We start from the raw sequence: 22,140 nt of genomic DNA on the forward strand, positions 1-22,140 counted from the left end.
CAGAGTAAAAGATCCCCTCGGAAATAGTGACCATAACATGGTAGAATTTAGCATTCAGTTTGAGAGTGAGGAACTTGGGTCAGAAACAACTGTGCTAAACTTCAATAATGGTAATTACAAAGGAATGAGGACAGAGTTGGCTGGAGTGGACTTGGAAAGGAGTTTAGCAGAAAAGTCGGCTAATGAACAATGGCTGACGTTTAAGAAAATAGTTCATGACTCACAACAAAGATATATCCCAGTGAGGAAGAAGGATTCTAGGAAGGGGATAAATCAACCATGGTTAACCAAGGAAGTTAAGGATAGTATCAATCTGGAAGAAAAAACATACAATGTGGCAAAGATTCGTGGTGAGCCAGAGGATTGGGAAAGTTTTAAAAACCAACAAAAGATGACAAAGATAAAATTAAGAGGGAGAAAATAAACTTTGAGGGTAAACTAGCAAGTAATATATAAATCGAGAGTAAAAGTTTCTTTAAAAATATAAAAAAGGAAGAAAGAGGCAAAAGTGAACATAGACCCCTTAGAGATTGAGGCTGGGGAAATAATAATGGGGAACCAGGAAATGGCAGAGGAGTTGACTAAATACCTTGCATTAGTCTTCACCGTAGAAGACACTAATAGCATTCCAAAATTACTAAATAATCCAAGAGGCAAAAGTTTGAGGTGGAGGAAATAAATAGAATAACTATCACTAGAGAATAAGCACTAAAGAAACTAATGGGGCTAAAGGCTGATAATTCCCCTGGATCTGATTGGTTGCATCCAAGGATATCAAAGGAATTAACTACAAAGATAGTGGTTACACTGGTAGTAATCTTTCCAAGAATCCTTAAATTCTGGAAAAGTCCCAGAGGATTGGAAAACTGCCAATGTAAAACCCTTACTAAAAAAGGGAGGGGGACAAAAAACAGGTAGCTAAAGGCTAACATCTGTCATTGGGAAAATGTTAAGTCTATTATAAAGGATGTAATAGCAGAGCACTTAGAAATGCATAATATCAAGCAGAGTCAGCTGAGCTTCATGAAGGGGAAATGATGCCTGTCAAATTTATTCAAATTCTTTGAGGAGGTAACAAGCAGGATAGATAAAGGGGAACCAGCCAGTGTAATATATTTGGATTTCCAAGAGGCATTCGAGAAGGTACTGCACATAAGGCTACTTAATAAGATAAGCGCCCATGGTGTTAGGGTAGTACATTAGCATGGATAGAGGATTGGCTAACTAATAGAAGACAGAGAGTTGGGATAAGGGGGTGGGGGGCATTTTCAGGATGGCAATCTGTAACTAGTGGAGTGCCAAAGGGATCAGTGTTGGGGCCACAATTATTTACAATATATGTTAATGACTTGGATGAGGGAAATGAATGTCCTATCTCCAAGTTTGCAGATGACACAAAACTAGGTGGGAAGGCAAGTGGTGAGGATTCCACAGAGTCTACAGAGGGATATAGACAGGTTAAGTAAATGGGCAACAACTTGGCAGATGGAATATAAGGTGGGAAAATGTGAGGTTATGCACTTTGGCAGGAAGACTAGAGTAGCTGAATATTATTGTACTCATTGGAGCTTAGAAGAATGAGAGGTGACCTTATTGAAACATATACGATTCTTAGGGAGCTTGACAGGGTAGATGCTGAGAAGTTGTTTCCTCTTGTGGATGAGTCTAAGACCAGAGGCCATAATCTCAGAGTAAGGGGTTGTCCATTTAAGACAGAGATGAGAATGAATTCCTTCTCTCAGAGGGTAACAAATCTGTGGAATTCTTTACCGCAGAGGGCTATCGAGGCTGGGTCGTTAAGTATATTCAAGGCTGAGATGGACAGATTTTTAATCAGTAAGGGAATCGAGGGTTATGGGGAAAAGGCAGGAAAGTAGATTTGAAGATTATCGGATCAGCCACGATCTCATTGAATGGCAGAGCAGACTTGATGGGTTGAATGGCCTACTTCTGCTCCTACGTCTTATGGTCTAAAGCTAGCTAGTAATATAAAACAGAGTTTCTTCAAGTATTTACATAGGAAAAGAACAACCAAAGCTGGTGTTGGTCCTCTAGAGAATGAGTCTGGCGAATTGATAATGGAAAACGAGGAAATGGCAGAGGCATTGGACAGGTATTTTATGTCTATCTTTACCGTAGAAGAGTGAGAAAAATTCCCAAAGATACTTGAAAATCAAGAGAACAATGGGAGGGAGGAACATAAAACAATCACCTTTGCCAGGGAAATGGTGCTGGAAAAACTATTAGACCTAAAGGCTGACAAATCCCCAGGCCTGCATCCTCAGGCCCTTAAAAGAAGTGGCTGCAGAGGAAGTAGAAGCATTGGTTATAGTCTTCCAACATTCCTTAGATTCCAGAAGGGTCCCACTGGATTGGAAAATGGCAAAAGTAACACCTTTATTCAAGAAAGGAGGGAGACAGAAAACAGGAAACTGCAGGCCAATTAGTCTAACATCTGTCATAGTGAAATTGCTAGAATTCATCATTAAGGAGGTTATAGTACTTTTACGGACAGGAGAAGGGTTCATTTAAACAGCACTAATTTCTCCCCACACCAACCTTTTGTCAACAGAAAGGTATTTTGATTTGGTTCCCTCTTTATAAGCAGTGGTGTATTTCCCCAACCCCTCGGTTTTTATGTGATCTAATTTTCTAATAATAACCTGACAGCAAACTAAAGATAGGTTTAACTCAAAGGGTTAGTTTATTTACACACACTCAAAACACGGGAGGAGGGTTGCAACGTCGCCTCCACATTCAGGCAATAAAGAGAGGGATAGAGAAAAGAAGGGATTTACAATACAGGGACCACAGAGAAAATATGTTGGTTCATATGGGTTCCAGAGCCTAGAATCAAAGTCCAGTAAGGTATGCTTTCTCAGAGATCGACAGGCTGAAAACTGATGCCGTATAATTCATTTTTCCGGTGGTATTGACTTCACACTATCAGGCATGCAGAGATAAATCAGAAGTTCCACCAGAAGCAGAGTAGATGGGGCCAGGTGTTCAACCAGGGCAGAGCTCCTTTTCTGTGAGGCTGCAAGTTAGGTGGTAAACAGCAGACTGAGCTATTCAGCCGAGCAAGGCAATATTATTTGTTCAACAAGCCAGAGGCCGAGGTCATGTGACTTTACCTCTTCAGGTTGTCTTCAACAAAGGTTGTTTATCTAGTGTTTGGAAATTGGCTTTGTGTTCCAGGCTGATAATGTCTTGGCCATTATGGGTTAAAAGGAATGTTTGAGAGGCCATTGTCTTAGTAAACATTCCATCTCCACTGGCCAGCCTGGGTTATCAAATACAAAATGCTTTTGATGTAGCTCCCTTTGAAGTTGGGCTGTGCAGTCCCCAGGTGATCATTACTAGGTCCTTTTAGATAACGAGATGTGAGATTTCCAAAACTACAAAGCGATTTCCTTTGTTCCAGGGACTCAGGCACAGTTTCAGACATTTTAAAGACCTTTGTTCACTTTTAAAAATATTTTAGAAATGGAAATGAGGATATCTATATATATTTTATAAAAATATATAGTGTCAGGTCTTTGGACCTCACAGTACTGTGCCTTTACAGAAGGATTCAGTAAAGCACTGCTAGGCAGCCATTCAGGACCAAAGTAAGATCCTTACAGGTAAATAGACAGACTGTCCCCTGTAGCAGACATTTCAAATGTCACTGAGTGGAATTGACTTCAATCGTTCAGCATCATGCATGGGGAGAGTGGGAGCTAAGAAAGGAATAACATTCAGCCGTAAATGCGCTGACAAAAATATGCTGCAAGGAGGCATGACAAGCTAAGGTGTCGACACTGAATGCTACTTTTCCCAAAAACTCACTGTCATTAAGTATACTTGGGAGGAGAGATTCTAACATTGGTTGCAATAAATACTTGTTACAGCCACAAACTACAGACTTCAGTGCGACAGCATCTGATAGCCATTGGCTTTGATGAGCAGTTCTCCTGAGATCCAAGGGTCACTGGTGTATTTTCCAACCATCATTTTCACATATGAAGTGCTTTTGTTAATGTTGCAGATGTGGAAATAAAGGCAATCACTTTGATGAGATTGAGTGAGAGTTAGTGGAACTGAGAATCCAGATGCGAGCTAATTGATGGCGAGGGGGCCGGAGTACATTTTGGATCTTTGAATGAATGTGGGACCTTGCATCACATTGATTAGCCATTGGATGCCTGAGACTTGGAGAGGGATAAATGTATAAATGTAAACTATATTTACAATAGTGAAGAGTATATACAGTGAATGAACACCCAAGCATTCAAACCCTATAGATGCAGCCCAAACATCCGTAGTAGGGATGGAGGCAGCCTGCTGAACGCTGTGCCCTGTTGTCTGAGATGACTTTGGTGGGCATCCTCTGGTGACCCGAGGCCTGAAGGGCCTCGGCCTGCTAAGGGTCTTCTTCTCTGGGGCAGGTGCACCCTCCTTGGCCTGACCTGCTGGAGTTGATGGGGTCACTGGCAGAGGGGGTTTGGAGTGGGAAGACACCCTTGGAGTGTCCTGAGTGAATGCCCCTGGAGTGTTTGGCCGGCAGTCCTCCTCCTCCTTTTGGGTGCCTGAGGGCCCCTCCCTGACTCCTTGAGAAGGGGGATCTAGGGGGAGGTTGAGGTGCCACCATCTCCCTCTCGCTTAGCCACTGCTGGAACACATCCATGGCTAGAGCAATGGCGTGAGGTCTGAGCGCAAATCAGCAAAAACTGCTGAACCTGGGTCTCTAAGATGGCCGACACCCTTCCCATGGAGACTTGGATGTGTTTGCATGCCGGAGCCATGACATCAGACAGAATGCGGATGGACTCCTTCATCCTTTGTTCCAGTCTAGCGATGGCCTCTGATGACCCTGCATGATGTTCCCCTGCCTGTCTCAGCATCTCCAACATTTCTCTCAGGGTCGATTCCAGAGGCTTGTCATCAGCCTCACACTCAGCAGGGTCCTGATTTCCGGCAGTTCTCTAAGTGTCAGAGACCTTGACTGTCACTGCCTCCGCCTGCTGTGGACCCATGTTGGTGAGGTGTTCACCAGATTGTGAACCCGAGCCTACTCTAGAACTAAGTGCCAGTGAGGTGCATATATCTGCGCAGGTGGACGGTGCAGGTAAGTGCAGTGACGGATCTTCATCAGATGGGTGTTCAGCACCTCATCCGAGCTGGTCTGGGAGCTGGGCTGTGGTGATGGCTTGAAGATGGCCTTCGCCTTTCCTGCTGGTAGCTGGAATAGAGAGAAGAGATCTTTAGTAATTGACTAGGCAGGCCCAACATTACAGGTCACTCAAGGTCATTGTCCGCATGTGGCCGATGTATACTTGTTGGGGGAGGCGATCTTGCTTTCTGCACAGGAACGATCTCTATCCTCTCCAGCGAGCTCTGCCACCTTTTTCTCGTTGGTGGAGAGTGTTCTCTACTCTGGGTCCCCCCTCTGTTCTTGGCTCTCTCCCTTTTTATTGTGGGTGACCTTGTTCTTCATAAAGCAGATGGATTGACTGTGAGCGCAATGGATGAAAGAGCAATTGAGAAGCATTCAAGCCTGCTGTCTGTGCTGAGCCCTCCCAAGTAAGGGATTAAAACGCCATTTGTGCAAGAGCTTACATGAGATGGTGAGCTTATAGTGGCTGGCAGACATTCAGTGCTGATGTCCCATCTGCTGGTAGTGTGAACATCCCTGTGCCTCTAACCCTTAGACTGCTTGATGCCCTTATGACAGTGTGAGTTTGGAGTGAGTGGAAGTTGCACTTGGATGGTAGAGTGCATTAGATCATTCATCTTTTTCTTGCACTGTAGGGCAGTCCTTTTCTGTTGGCCATGGTTGGTGACCTCCCTGGGGACCTCATAGTCAGCATAGTCAGGTGGGAGAACCTCCAGCTCCCATCCTGAGGAAAGAGGATCTCCCGCCTTTCCTGGATGGCCTAGAAGAGAATGGAGGGGAGGCCTCCTAGGGAGGCCTCATTGAACTGATGAGTGGAGGGTTTGGTTCTTTTGGGCATCATTGAGAACCAGAACTAAACAGCACACCTGGGCTGCAGTGAATGAGTGTCTATGTGGGTGCCATTTAAGTATAGCTCCAGGACCTACGGCCCCATGAGGTGAAGGCGGGGCAGACGAAAAGTGGGAATCATGCCAACTTTCTTGCCCTCCACCACACTTAGTCTCCAGAATGGAAAATTCTGCCCTTTGTCGCTCGACTAACCCCAAGAACCCCTAGTTCCCGCAAGGGGAAACATCCTGCCAGTATCCAACCAATCAACTAGGGGGAGGCAATGGCGAGTGGTATTGTCGTTGGACTAATAATCCAGAGACCCAGGGTAATGCTCTGGGGACTCGGGTTCGAATCCGTGGAATTTGAATTCAATAAAAATCTAGAATTAAAAGTCTAATGATGACCATGAAACCATTGTCAATTGTTGTAAAAATCCATCAGGTTCACTAATGCCCATTAGGGAAGCAAATCTGCTGTCCTTACCTGACCTGGTCTACATGTGACTCCAGATCTGCAGCAATGAGGTTCACTCTTAAATGCCCTCTGAGCAAGGGCAATTCGGGATGGGCAATAAATGCTGGCCTAGCCAGTGACACCCACATCCCATGAACGAAAATAAAAAATTCCTCAGGACTTTATATGTTTCAATAAGATCACCTCTCATTCTTCTAAATTCCAATGGATTGAGGCCCACATGTTCAACCTTTCTTCATAAGATAAGCCCTTCATCTAAGGAATGAGTTGAGTGAATCTTCTCTGAACTGCTTTTAATATGTTCATTTTTTTAAAAAGGAGACAGAAACTGGACAGTATTCCAGATGTGATCTCACCAAATGCAGTAAAACTTCTCTACTTTTATATTCCATTCACCTTGCAAGAAACATCAACACTCCAGCTGCCTTCCTAATTACTTGCTGTGCCTGCATACTAATTTTTGTGATGCAAAAAGGACAAAACAGCCGCTTGATTGTCACTCCATCCACCACCTTAAACTTTCAGCCCCTCCACCACTGAAACACAGTGGCAGCAGTGTGTACTATATAGAAGATGCACTGAAGCAACTCACCAAGGCTCCTGCGATAGCACCTTCCAACCCCACAACTTCTACTATCTAGAAGGACAAGGGCAGCAGATGCATGAGAACTCCACCACCTGCAGTTTCCCCTCCAAGCCACACACCATCCTGACTTGAAACTATATCGCCGTTCCTTCACTGTTGCTGCGTCAAAACCCTGGAACTCCCTTCCTAACATCACTGTGAGTGTACCTACACCACATGGGCTGCAGCAGTTCAAGAAGGCTGCTCACCATCACCTTTTCAAGGGCAATTAGGGATGGACAACAAATGGCCTAGCCAGCGACGCCCAAATCCTATGAGAAAATATTTTTAAAAAGTCATCAAGAAATCCAACATGGAATTCGGAGGAAACTTCTGTATCCAAAGAGTGGTGAGAATGTGGAACTCATTCCCACAGGAAGTTGTTGAAGCAAATAGTATAGATGCAACTAAGGTGAAACTAGACAAGCATATGAGGTAAGAGGAAATAGGTGGTTATGATGGTAGATTTAGATGAGAAAAGAAGAGGCAGCTTGAGTGGAGTATATGTACCAGCATGGACCAGTTGTCCCGAATGCCTGTTTCTGTGCTGTACATCCTATGTAATGGCTACTTCCATTAACTTGCCATCAGAAGTTCAACTATTGGCTCCTGTTGCCTGCAAGGCATGCAGATGTCAGGAAGTGTGGTTGTTGCAAAAAGGAGTCAATAGTGTAGCTAATTAGCAGTTACATCAGTGTCACAGCTTACATGAAACAGTATTAGTGTTGCACATGAAGATACTTGACTTATCTTGGCATATCCTTTAACGCCACTAATATTTTTTCTCAGCTGCTCCCAGGTCCTCATTGACTTCTGTTGCTGCCTAATCCCATGCTGCCTATGCCTCTGCCTTCTTGCTCACTTATTGGGTATATTCAAGGCTAAAATGGATAGATTTTTGCACTTTAGGAGAATTAAGGGATATGGGGATTGGATTGGGAAATGAAAATGAGATCCAAGATCAGCCATGATCTTATTGAATGGCTGAGGAAGTTTGAAGTGATGTATGGTCTACCACTGCTCCTATTTCTTATGTTCTGATGTTCTCCATCACCACCCCTGTCTAGAGAAAGCTGTTGCCATGATTACACAAAGATCCTCACTATTTCCTACAACTCCATTTTCAACCAGCTGCAGCACTCCTTTCTGCAGTTCAAGGGCAAGTAGGTACCTTTAAGAACAACAATATTTTGATTGGTAGCCAATCTAACTACCTGCACATGTTTACCATTTGTCAGGAGAGAATTCCACTTAGGCAAGTGGTCGAAATTAGAAAATTGGGTCAGGCCAGCTTCGTTCTGTTCTGGAACAGGTGTTCACAGTACCAGTTTATTTGTTGAGAATGGACTAAAAAGGACAAAAAAAAGTGGAAATTCATAATTAGCACATTCTTATTTTTTCACAGTGTGTGGTATTTGCCATGACATCTGGACAAATGTGGAATCACATTCGAGGCCCTCCATATGCCCATAAGAACCCACAAAATGGTCAAGTGGTAAGTGTTTTGCAATTAAAGAATAAAATATGATTGGATTAAATTCAGATTTAAACATAGTTGAGACTTGGGTAGTGTCTATGTAATGTGCTGTTAATAAAACAAGGTCATTCGATTTTTTTTGGAAATTTTTTTGGGAATTGCAGATTCTAAAACTCTCCTGCCTGTACCATCTCCCCAGTCTTGCACTTATCTGTTCTATCCTCCAATTTCAATACCCATTAGCACATGGTGCCCAAAATAATCTAATGTTTACAACCTCTGAGGTACTGTTTATTAATTTCCTTCCTAGCTCCCTAAAATCTATTAACAGGACCTCATCCCTCTTTCTACCTATATCATTGGTACAGATATAGATCACAACCTATGACTATTCACCCTCTGCCATCAGAATCTATTATAGCCGCTCGCTGACATCCTTGGCCCTGGCAGCATAGGGGCAACATGCCATCCTGGAATCACACCAAGGACACAGAATTGTCTGTCTGTTTCCCCCAACTATTATATCCCTGATCAGTATTGCTTTTCTGACCTTCCTTCTCCTTTCCTGTGCAGCTGAGCCACCCACTGTGTTGTGAGCTTGGCTCTGGTTGTGTAGCCAAGGAACCATCACCCTCACTGGTAATTAGAACTTAATAATGGTTAGAGTGCTGGATACACACAGGGGACTCTTGCAACACCTGCCTGGTCTTCCTTGTCTATCTGCTGGTCATTCCTGTACACACTTTAGCTGTGAAGTGACCACCTCCTGAAATGTGCTGTCCATGTAGCTCTCAGCCTCAAGGGTTGCATTGAAGTGGTGTCAGCTGCTGCTTAAGCTCTGAAAACCAAAGCTTGAGCAGCAAGCTTTAAATCAGACTCCTCCAGTTCTTGCACATGTAGTTGTCCAGGACACAGTGAGCATCCTACAGATCCCACATGACACACAATATGCATTCAACGGCACTGATGTGCCATGCCATGCCTCTATTTATTATGTTACCATCTAAATTGATCAGAAATAAATTTATGACTTGCCTCTAATCTGGACAAATAAAAAACTCACTAGCTACTCACCAATCAGCTCCGTTCCTTGTGATGAAGTTACTTTTAACTGCTGTTTTACCTCTCTTCCTGATGCTCACGTGCCCTTATCTCTAGGATCTCTGATTATTTCTTAGAAACTGATCTCTGAAAGACTGAGATACAATCCATGACAGTGACGTTACTTTTGGATTTCTTTCTCAGCATTCCAATTCATCTTGAACACTGATTCTCCGCTCTTGCTGAATCTCACACTGTTTGCCCTCAGGCTTGCATTCTCCGCTCTCTCTGTTTTGTGATGCTTCATTGAAATATTCAACTCAGTGTTCAAATTGATGATGGTGAAAAGGAAGCTAATGCATTGATGTGTTGATCTTTTGCTGCGGCACTCATAACCACTTCATGGTTGACTTAGTTGACTGGATTTGCATTGAGCAGAAACTTTTAAGCCTTGTTTAAATAGACAAACTAAGGCCCAGATTTTTGCCACAACAGAGAGAACAAATGGTAGACAAGCCCAAAAATCTTATGTCCTGCTCCCAAACACGGGGTGGGATTGGAGTTGGGCCGGAGATCATGCATGCACAGTTTATGGAGGCAGCTAACCATTTAAATCACCAGCTGCCTCCGTTGAAGTAGGATTTTAGTAAGCCAGGAATATGAAACACAGAGTGTGCAGATTAGACCAGATAAGAGCTGGTCTGAACATGGTGGATTCATTTGGATTGCCAGTAGAGGTAAAGCACCCATTTGGATATGGTCCCAGCACATATTTGGGAGAGGTAAGCCACCCTCTGGGATGGTTAAAAGTAAACATGATTGTGCACATAAAGTGCATAAACTCCTTGGAACTGTCAAAGCTGTCAAAGGACTGTCAGCAAAGTGCCTGAGCACAGAGGCAGGCCTTCTGTCTAGCCCGCCTCTGCACCTGGCAGCCTCTGGATTCATTCTGGGGGCAGTAGGCCCAACTTCTAATCCAGCCCATTCCCCTGGAATGAAAATCAGAATTCCAAGTGGGGTTTATAGAGCTGGGAAGATCTGGGAGTGAAAATCTGGGCCGAATATTCAGTCGTAGGAGCTGGTGCAGGATTAGCAGATTTTGCATTGCAAAGATTCCACCCAAACCCCACTCCCTCTTTGCTCAGGTGATGCCTATCAACACATAATTTTAGCAGCTGTCTGAGGCTAGAGCTTGAAAGATGAAGTGTGGCATGACTTAAATAAAAATGGGAACACGTTAGTTGTAGAGATATGTGCCTGACATAAATTCTGGTACATGTATGTTGGAAATGGAATTCACAGGTATTTATGGTGTCACTGACATTCACAATCATTTATTGTACATATGGAGGCCAATGCATTGAAAAATAATAAACATTACGTGGTCACTTTTAGAAAACTGAGTGCAAATCATTGGCCTGGGTGCCAATCAGATTGTAACTTCTTTCAAATCATACCGAAGGTACTTGAATATATTCATAAATTTAAAAAGGGGACAGTTGCAATGCTGAACACTCAGATTCTGACTATGGTGTTTCATAGCTTTATTTTTACCAATATATCTGCAGTACCTCATAATAAAAGAACAACAATATTCTGTCCATTAGATTAAGAGAAAATAATTACCTTTAGGTATCCATATTTGAGCTGCAACAATTAACAATTACAAATATGAGTTCTGTAAACTGGATCTGACTACTATTTGTTAAGCATTATAAATATACAAATCTTATCCTGGTTGTTGATGTGTGTTAATAAACTACAAATAGCTTTAACAAATAGCATCTGATATGATTTTAAAATACTTTTATCTGCAGTTACTTTATTTTATCCTCATTATCAACTCAGTTATCTTAACATAGGACTTAGGAGCAGGAGTAGACCATTTGGCCCTTTGAGCCTGCTCTGCCATTCAATAAGGTCATGGCTGATCAGGTTGTGTCTCAACTCCACTTTGCAGTCTGCCCCCCATTACCCTTGACTGCCTTGTCTATCAAAAATTTGTCTAACTCAGCCTTGAATAAATTCAATGACCCAGAGTCCACTGCTTTCTGGGGAAGAGAAGTTCATATACTAATGAGCCTTTGAGAGAAAAAAATTCTCCTTATCTCTGTCTTAAACAGTAGACCTCTTACTCTTAAACTGCCTGCTGCTTCTAGTCTCTTCCATATGTGGAAGCATTCTCCCAGTATCTACCCTATCAAATCCCCTTAGGATCTTATGGGCAGAGTTTTGCCCTTGGTGGGTGAGCAGGCCCCACCGGCTCGGCGGCGGGCGGGCAGCCGAACCCCGCCGCCGAATCGGGGCCCGCTGCCATTTTGAGTGGGCAGGCCAATTAAGGCCCGCTCAGTGGCCTGCCCGACAGGAAGCGCTATGCACTTCGTGTGCGGGGGGGAGGGAATTCCCAACTGTCAAAGTGCACTCTTTGGCGCATGCACGCGAAAGAGCACACTGCTCCCTGAGGCAAAGTGCTGTCTCAGGGAGTTTACTGACAGGTAAGAAAAGTAAAAAAAAAATAGAGAAATATTAAAATTATTAACATGTCCCCCTCATGTGACAATGTCACACTAGATGGGACATGTTAATAAGAAACATAAAGTTTATTAAATTTTTAAAAAACGGACATGAAACTTTATCCTGCCAGTGGATGATGTTTCATGAATAATCTGGAGCCCATTGGGGCTCCTGGCCTGCCCGCCAGCGTTAAGCTTGGACGGGCAGGGTCTTTAACAAGCTTAACTAGCCTGTCAATGGCCTTAATTGGCCATTGACAGGTTGGCGGGCTGATTTCGCTGTCCGACCCGGACTTAAACTTACAAAAATGCTAACTCCACATAAAATTCCCACGACTTGGTTTAAATTTACAAAAACACAGGCAAACTGTTGGGCAGGCCACTGGGCGGGCCTTAAATGGCCCGCCCACTCAAAATGGCGGCGGGCCCCGTTTCGGCGGCAGGGGTCAACTGCCCGCCCGCTGCCGAGCCGGTAGGGCCCGCTCGCCCACCAAGGGCAAAATTCTGCTCATAAGATCCTGAGGGGATTTGATAGGGTAGATACTGGGAGAATGCTTCCACATGTGGAAGAGACTAGAAGCAGCAGGCAGTTTAAGAGTAAGAGGTCTACCGTTTAAGACAGAGATAGGGAGAATGTTTTTCCCTCAAAGGGTCATTAGTATATGGACTTCTCTTCCCCAAAAAGCAGTGGACTCTGAGTCATTGAATTTATTCAAGGCTGTTAGACAAATTTTTGATTTTGCTGTCCGCCCGCCTTCCTGAAGATTTAAATGGACCGGGATGATGTTGGGGGGTTCCTCCTGACGTCATCCCGCGTCATTTTCCCCTCGGCGAGCAGGCCCCGCCCCCAAATCGCCAAGGGGAAAATCCTGTATGTTTCAATAAGACCACATCTCATTCTTCTAAACTTTCCCTTTCTTCATAAGCTTACATAAGAATCAATGATGTAACAATGCAGCTTTATCAAACTTATATTCCCAAAGCATACTGTAGTCTTATTAAACCTGCTGTTTTAATTATACAAATTAAATTGAAGCTCAGGGATTGTTATCTTTAATGTTATCATATTTACATACTAAGGTGCTATTTACAGCATAGAAAGAGACCATTCAGTCCAGCAGATCCATATTGGTGTTATGCTCCACAGGAGCCTCCTCTCACCCTTTCTATTTTAACCTCATTAGCATATTCTCTACTCCTTTCTCCCTCATGTATTTATCTAGCTCTCCCTTAAATGCATCTATGCTGCTTGCCTGTTTGTGGTAGTGAATTCCACATTTTAGCCACTATTTGGATGAAGAAGTTTCTCTTGAATTTCCTATTGGAAATATATATATATTATATATATATATAAATATGACTGTCTTATATTTTTGTCCTCTAGTTGTGGCCTTGCCTGAAAGTGAAAACATCTTCTCTATGTTTACCCTTTTAAACCTTTACATAGTTTAAAGAACTTTATTAGGTGTCCCCTCAATCATCCAGAGAAAAAATCATGTAGAGGTTCCCCTTTTCCTTCAGAGATGCTCCCAACACTCAAGTTCGTGACACCAGATTCACAAGTACATGGCTTGAATAGAATGACCAGCGAAATATGTTTCTTCTGATAATTCACAATTGCTTTATTGAATTACCCACAACCCCACAGTACAGAACCTCAAAATTTTAAATGACCCGTTCCCAGTACCCGACACAAAGTCACCACGAATTAGGCTTAAACTTACAAAAATGCTAAATCCACATAAAATTCCCGCAACCCGGTTTGAACTTACAAAAACACAGGCAAACCACCATGTCTTGTCCTGAAACCTTAAGAAAAACTCTCAGACCAATATCACCAAGATATGGCTGAAACAAGTTACAAGGTACCGGAAAAAAAAACACCAAGTTTTCAGCCCAAACCTTCACAAAACCAGAGACCAATATCACTACAATTTGGCTGAGATGAACAATCCTCAACATGGCTGGTCTGTCCGGTGTTGACTGTAGGCCTGAATCAAGGTGACCAAACTCAACCCTTCCACTGACTGCAGCCCAAAACCTTCAGGCCAATATCACCACGATATGGCTGAAAATATTTAACAATCCCCAACACGACCGGTCTGTCCAGTGTAGAATGTAGGCCTGGGTCAAAGTGACCAGCCCTGACCCTCCTTCCAACTGCAGCCCAGATATTCAGATATTCTTTTATAATAATTTAACTCAAACATGTCAAAACATATTTCCTGTTGTTCCAATGTCCATTTAGTTGATTCCACACAAAGTCCAGACAAATGTCATCAGCTCCTGTGAGTTGAAATTATGGGGTTTTCCATGGAAGATGCATCCAGACGAATATTATCACTTCTCATTGTATGAGCAATTCTCCTGCTGTTTGATGTGGCACAGTAACAGCACAGTAACAGTGCCTGGCTCCAAAGTTAATGAGGGTTTCAATGACCCTATTCAGTACTATTGTCTGTGGTGGTTGCAGAATTCCTTGAGTGTATTATATTGGTAATATGTCCATTGTGCCATTGTATTGGGTAATCAGACTTCTTGATTGCATTAGTCAACGTCCAAACACTTTTGATGAGTCACTGTGTTTTTAATAAATGTCTGAATTAACCCTTTGCTGCCTAGCCCTGTACTGCTGACTGTACCTTATCTTTTTATAATTTATATTTCAATCATGAGGTCCAAACATGTCCGTGGGTTTGAAATTATGTTGCATAAATTTCCCAGTTGGAGGGGATTTCGATCCTACAAGCCCCAGCCTATTCAGTCTTTACTGCTAGGTATCACTTCTCATTTCTAATCATTCTAGCAAATTTTTTTTGCACCTTCTCCTGTGCCTTTGTATCCTTTTTATAGTATGGATACCAAGATGTTCCCAGTACTCCAAAGTGGTCTAGGATTCTGTAGGGTTCTGTTTAATATCACTTCTCTGCTTTTTAATTATATAGAACTAGAACAAAGAAAAGTACAGCACAGGAACAGGCCCTCCAAGTCTGCGCCAATCATATTGCCCGTCAACTAAAACATTTTGCACTTCCGGGGTCCGTATTCCTCTATTCCCATCCTATTCATGTATTTGTCAAGCTGCCTCTTAAACACCTCTATCGTACCTGCTTCCACCACCTCCTCTAGCAGCGAATTCCAGACACTCACTACCCTCTGCGTAAAAAACTTGCCCCGCACATCTCCTCTATAGTTTTCTCCTCTCACCTTAAATCTATATCCCCCAGTAATTGACTCTTCCACCCTGAGAAAAAGCTTCTGACTATCTACTCTGTCCATGCCACTCATAATTTTGTAAACTTCTATCAAGTCGCCCCTCAATCTCTGTCACTCTAGTGAGAACAATCCGAGTTTCTCCAACCTCTCCTCATAGCTAATAACCTCCAGACCAGGCAGCATCCTGGTAAACCTCCTCTGCACCCTCTCCAACGCCTCCATATATTTCTGATAATGTGGTGACCAGAATTGCACGCAATATTCCAAGTGTGGCCTAACCAAGGTTCTATAGAGCTGCAGCATGACTTCCCAGCTTTTATACTCAATACCCCTGCTAATGAAGGCAAGCATGCCATATGCCTTCCTGACTACCTTATCCACCTGTGTTGCCACTTTCAGTGACCTGTGGACCTGTAAACCCAGATCCCTCTGCCCGTCGATGCACTTAAGGGTTCTGCCATTTACTGTGTAATTCCTGCCTGTATTAGACCTTCCAAAATGCATTACCTTGCATTTGTCTGGATTAAACTCCATCTGCCATTTCTCCGCCCAAGTCTCCAACCGATTTATATCCCGTTGTATCCTTTGACAATCCTCTTCACTATCTGCAACTCCTCCAACCTTAGTGTCGTCTGCAAACTTACTAATTATCCCAGTTACATTTTCCTCCAAATCATTTATGTATACTACAAACAGCAAAGGTCCCAGCACTGATCCCTGCGGAACTCCACTAGTCACTGCTCTCCATTCAGAAAAGCACTCTTCCACTGCTACCCTCTGTCTTCTATGACCAAACCAATTCTGTATTCATCTTGCCAGCTCACCTCTGATCCCGTGCGACTTTACCTTCTGTACCAGTCTGCCATGAGGGACCTTGTCAAAGGCCTTACTGAAATTCATGTATATAACATCCACTGCCCTTCCATCGTCGATCATCTTTGTCACTTCCTCAAAAAACTCGATCAAGTTAGTGAGACATGACCTCCCCTTCACAAAACCATGCTGCCTTTCACTAATACACCTATTTGCTTCCAAATGGTAGTAAATCCTGTCACGAAGAATCTTCTCCAATAATTTCCCTACCATTGATGTAAGGCTCACCGGCCTGTAATTTCCTGGATTATCCCTGCTACCCTTCTTAAACAATGGAACAACATTGGCCATTCTCCAGTCCTCTGGGACCTCACCCGTAGCCAGTGAGGATACAAAGATTTATGTCAAGGCCCCAGCAATCTCCTCCCTTGCCTCCCTCAGAACTCTGGGGTAGATCCCATCTGGCCCTGGGGACTTAATCACCTTAATATTCTTCAAGATGCTTAACACCTCCTCTTTTTTGACCCTGAGAAATGAACCCCAGTGCTTTGTTTCCTTTGGTTATGGCTTATTATTCTGCATGGCTAATTGGAGATATTTTAAATGTGAAAATAAAATAGTTGTAAAGACTTCAATATTATTTTAAAATAGGTTAATGTTTTCCTTGAAACAATGGAGATATCCACTTGGGTGAAGCATTCACTTATTATCACCATCAGAATTTTCTGGCTTTTATCAGTTGTTTCTATCAATTTTTTTTTGCACTAGAAATAAAAATGATTATACACTGCATTGATAATTGATAAAAAGTTAAAGTATAAAAAAATATGATTTAAAAGATCAGCCGGGAGTGTTTGTGGCTTCAGGTGAATCTAATTGAAAAAGTCCAGTTTACAGTTTGTAATTTCTTTTGTAGTCTTCAAATCCGACTGCAGGGCTTGAGCATAAAAATCAAAGCTGACACTCCAGCGCAATATTGAGAGAATGCTCCGCCATCAGATGTGCTATCCTTCAGATGAGGTGTTAAACCAAGGCCCCATCTATCTGCTCGGGTGGATGTAAAAGATCTCATCACATTATTTTGAAGATGATGCTGGCCTAGCCAGCGAAGCCCACATCCAGTGAATGAATTTTTAAAAAAATAGAGGAGTTATCCCCAGTGTTCTGGCCAATATTTATGTCTCAATCATCAGTATCACAAAAATAGATTATCTAGTCAATATAACAGCTGTTTTTGGGAGTTTGCTTTGCGTAGATTGGCTACCACATTTCCTAAATTGCAACAGTGACTACACTTCATTGGCTGTAAGCACTTTTCGGCATCCAGTGGCTATGAAAGACGCTACATAAATGCAATTCTTTATTTTCTTTCTTTCCGCTTTGGTGCATCTTGCTTATATTCGGAGTGAGTTAAGGTTCCCCGAAAGTCTAGATTTGTTATTGACTCTCCAGACTGGATTTTCAATCAGAGGCTAGGAACTTGACATGAGGCTAGTTCTGCATCCCGACCCTGCACTGAGTATGTTAGGGACGCCCACTAGGATTTTCAAAGCTGCAGCCAGTTAATGGTCAGGGAGCGGCATCAAATCAGAAACAGCAGCCAGTTCCTAATGCTGGAGGGCCAAAGGCAGCCCCCCACTGGCTGAGGTGGCTGCTGCCAATCTGATAATGGAGAGAGAGAGAGAAAGTCAGGTCAGTTAAGTTTTTTCACTGTTTAAAAAAGCCACAGCTGTCTGGGCATAATCCTGGAGGGGCAATCCTCCAGGGTACAGCCAATAACCATAGCTGTGGCCTGGTGCAGAGTTTCTTGTGGTCCCTCAGGTGATCCACAGGCCCTTTCTACGCCCACTTTCCATCCTGAGCCCACTACCTTGGCCTGGATGTGGGCTGCCCACATTGCTAGCTGAAAATCCGACCTGTAATTATCAACAATTGGCTGTCCGTCAGGAGGTGGCAGGTAGTGGATTTACATATCTGGAGTCAAAAGCAAGTCCAGTTTTCAGGTTAAGCAGGTCAGAAGGCAGCAAAATCTCTGAATCCAGGTGAAGAAGGCAGTTAGGGTATGATGGAGGAAGCATGTGGAAAGTAGAAGAAGGGAAATAGAATAAGTGACTTACTGCTCATGCAGAGAGGCAGAAATAATTCCAACATAATGAAAGCAAAAATCCTACAGATGCTGGAAATTTGAAATAAAAACAGAAAGTGCTGGAAGTACTCAGCAGGTCTGGCATCTGTGCAGAGAGAAACAGAGTTAACATTAAACTCTTCTTCAGAACACACTTCAGAATTAATTCCAAATTTGTTCTAAACTGAGAATGGTTGGTGGGCAGTAGCAAGCTGCAGCTCACTGAGTGTTGAGAATTTCTTCTTCTGATTGTCTATACTGTTGTAGCGAGAGTGTGTCAAAGAACCAGTTTATTCTCGGTAGGACATAGGAAGTTCACCTTAGGACATAAGAATAGGAGCAGAAATAGGCCATTGGCACCTCGAGCCTGCTGTGTCATTTAACAAGACCATGGCTGATCTACCTCAACTCCACCTTTCTGCACAATCCCCATATTTCTTAAAATCTATCAACTTCTGTCTTAAATATACTCAAAGACTGAACATAGTCTGTCTGGTGCAGAGAATTCCAAGATACACAATCCTGTGTGAAGACATTTCTCCTCATCTCAGTCCTAAATGACCAACCCCTTATCCTGAGACTGTGAACCCATATTATAGGTACCCCTGTCAGGGTAAACACTTTGTCAATATCTACCCTGTAAAGCCCCTGAAGAATTTTATATATTTAAATTAGATCACCTCTGATTCTTCTAAACTGTAGGGAATATAGGCCTAGTCTGCTCAATCTCTCCTCACTGGATTACCCATCATCCCAGGAAGCAGTTGAGTGAACTTTTGTTCCATTGCATCTCAGAGAAGTATGTTCTTCATTGGGTAAGGAGACCAAAACTGCAAACCTATATAATTATAGAAATATGTCTTTCCCCTTACACTCCAATCACTATGTAACAAAAGCTAATATACCATTTGCCTTCCTGATTGCTTGCTGTACCTGAATATTAACTATCTGCATTTGCTTTATTTTGTTTTTCTGTTATTATTTCATGGGACGTGAGCATAACTGGAAAAGCCAACATTTATTGCCCATCCCCATGCCTTTGAGATGGTTGTGAGCTGCCTTCTTGAACTTCTACAGCCCATGTGTTGTATATGCACTCACAGTGCTGTCAGGGAGTTCCAGAATTTTGACTCAGTAACAGTGAAGAAATGGCAATACAGTTCCAAGTCAGGATGGTGTGTGGCTTGGAGGGGAAATTGCAGGTGGTGCGGTGCCCATGCATTTATTGCCCTTTTTCTAGACGGTGGAGATTGCGGGTTTAGAAAGTGCTGTCAGAAGAGCCTTGGAAAGCTGCTGCATACAACTTGTAGATTGTACACACTGCTGCCGCTATGTGCCAATAGTGGAGGGCATTAATAGTTAAAGTGGTGGATGAAGTACTATTGAAGCTGCTGCTTTTTCTGGGAGTTTCTTGAGTGTTGTTGGAGCTGCACTCATTCAGGCAAGTGGAGAGCATTCTATCACACTCCTAATATGCCTTATGGATAGTGGACAGCTTTGGGGAGTCAGGAAATGGGTTACTCGCCGTAGTATTTCCAGCCTCTGACCTGACCTTAGCCACAGTGTTTATAGGGCCAGTCCAGTTAACTTTCTGAATAATGGTAACCCCATCATCAACATAATGGGGATTTTCAGTGATGGTCATGCTACTGAATATCAAGATAAGATTTAAATAAAAGCAGAATACTGCAGATGCTGAAAGTCTGAAATAAAAACAGAAAATTCTGAAAAAATGAGCAGGTCTGGCAGCATCTGTGGAGAGAGAGACAGGCCAGAATTTTGCCATCCCACCTGCAGCGGGTTTCGTGGCGGCAGGAGTTGCGAATCCAGCAGCAGGCAAAAAGTCACAAATCTGCCATAATTAAAAACAAGGCACAATTCTCCTGATGGTATGTTCATGGTGGGTCAGTTATCCTGCCGATTAGTGGCGCGAACACCATTTGCATTCGTTAGCATGTCATGAATGCTCATTAAAACAGCTCCTCGCCAGGATATTGCCAGGCCTTCGAATCTTCCGTCACACCAGCAGGAAATTATGTCGGTCTCAAATCCATTTGAGAAAGGGTGGTGTGCACAAGTCGGACCTCAGTTCGCTGGTAACTTTAAGGTGAGCAAAACATATCTGCCATAGCGCTGCACTGGTCTTGTTGCGATGAACGCCAATGCCATTTTGTTGGGGCTGTAGGATTGAACTGCTCCTTCTCTTTGTTTTCATTGTCCCAAGGAACATCACTATGTTGTGGTACTCATGCAGCCCTCCACTTTCAGAGACTAGCATTTTAACCGGGGGTGAGCTGTGAGGCAAGGGTTGGGTTGACGGACACGATGGAGGCAACGGGGAGGGAAGGTGGTGGAATGACAGTGAGAGGGAAGGACGAACACTATGGAGGCCTTTCTAGGGTTGCCCTCTAACCTCTTGTTGCCGCAGGAGTGTGCAGGAGCCTGCTTAGAAAGAAAGGAATAAAATGGAGTGCAGCTGAGTGATGGTTGGAGTTTGGTGAGAGGGAAGTTTTAAGTTTTAATTTTGTTCCTAAATTTTGCTCTTAAAATCTAATCTAGTCTGTAATTAGCAGTAACTGGAAAGTACTGTGTAAGCAGGTTAAGTTCTTTCAATTTAAATGGGGTAAACTCTCTCAGCTTTAGGAGCTGAGTAGTTAATTAGCTAGCTGGTTGAATCTGGTTACTGTAGTCCCAGTTCAGTTTGTTATAAATTCAGGGTTCTTTAATGCAGCCTTAGCAAATGGAGTGCAGCTGACTGAGTGAAAGCTTGGAGTTTGGTGAAAGGGGGAATTTGAGGGAGAAGGAGTTGTTTGTTTCCTCTTTCTATCTTTCTCACCCTGTAAAAATTGGTTCTTGCTCTATAACAAGGAAAGGAGCTAGCTGTCTGGTATCTGGTAAGTAGGTAAGTTCTGTTCTATCCATAAGGTTTAAGATAGTGCACAATTTGGCAGTAAAGTTAATAAAATATATAAGAAAGCAACATGAATAAGTGATTAATTTAATTCAGTAATTATTTAAAACACATTAAGGATGGCAGGACAGGTGATGTGTCAAGGCTGTAGCATGTGGGAGCTCCTAGATAATGTTGTGATCCAGGGCAAACATCTGCAGTGTTTGTGGCATGAGGAACTTCGGCTCAGCATCATTGAGCTGGAGGCTGAGCTGCAGACTCTGTGACACATCAGGGAGGGGGAAAGTTACCTGGATACTTTATATCAGGAGGCAGTCACTCCACTGAGGATAGGGTCTTCTGATTTGGTCAGTGGCCAGGGACTGGAGGGTGAGTGAGGCAGGTAAGGGAACCCAGAGGGCAGGGATGCAGGAGAGCCTTTTCAATTGGCCAGCAGGTTTGAGATTCTCTCAGCTTGTTTTGATGAGAGTGGGGGCTGCAGGGTGGATGAGCAAACTGACCATGGCAACTTGGTACAGGTAGCCATTCAAGTGGGGTGAGCAAAAATGAATGTAGTGGCAGTAGAGGACAGTATAGTGAAATGCATAGGCACTGTTCTTTGCAGCAAAGAGCGAGATTGCAGGCAGCTTTGTTGCCTGCCTGGTGCCAGGGTTTGGGATATCTGCTCAGGGCTGGAGAGGAACTTGCAGGGGGGGGGAGCCGCCAGTGGTTGTGGTCCATGGAGGTACCAACAACATAGGCAGGATGAGGAAGGAGGCTCTGCATAGACAGTATGATGAGCTTGGCACCAAATTAAGAAGCAGAACCTCAAAGGTAATAATTTATGGATTATTACTTGAGTAATGTGCAAATTGGCAAAGGACTAATAAGATTAGAGAAATGAATGCGTGGCTCAAAGACTGGTGTGGGCAAAGTGGGTTCTAGTTTGTGAGGCACCCGCAATGGTATTGGGGAAA

At 43.3% G+C, this 22,140-nt stretch overlaps 1 protein-coding gene across 2 annotated transcripts in view; it reads left to right on the plus strand.

Annotated features, from left to right (window-relative positions):
* The window catches only part of tusc3 (tumor suppressor candidate 3), a 754,082-nt gene that overhangs the window by 344,705 nt on the left and 387,237 nt on the right, over positions 1-22,140 (plus strand). For both annotated transcript variants that reach the window (XM_078556286.1, XM_078556336.1), the window contains exon 6: positions 8,494-8,583. In XM_078556286.1, coding sequence (XP_078412412.1) covers positions 8,494-8,583 — 90 coding nt within the window. The remainder of the gene's footprint in view (positions 1-8,493; positions 8,584-22,140) is intronic.

Source organism: Cetorhinus maximus, chromosome 1 (genome assembly GCF_964194155.1).
Source record: "Cetorhinus maximus chromosome 1, sCetMax3.hap1.1, whole genome shotgun sequence".
In the NCBI taxonomy this organism is placed as follows: domain Eukaryota; kingdom Metazoa; phylum Chordata; class Chondrichthyes; order Lamniformes; family Cetorhinidae; genus Cetorhinus; species Cetorhinus maximus.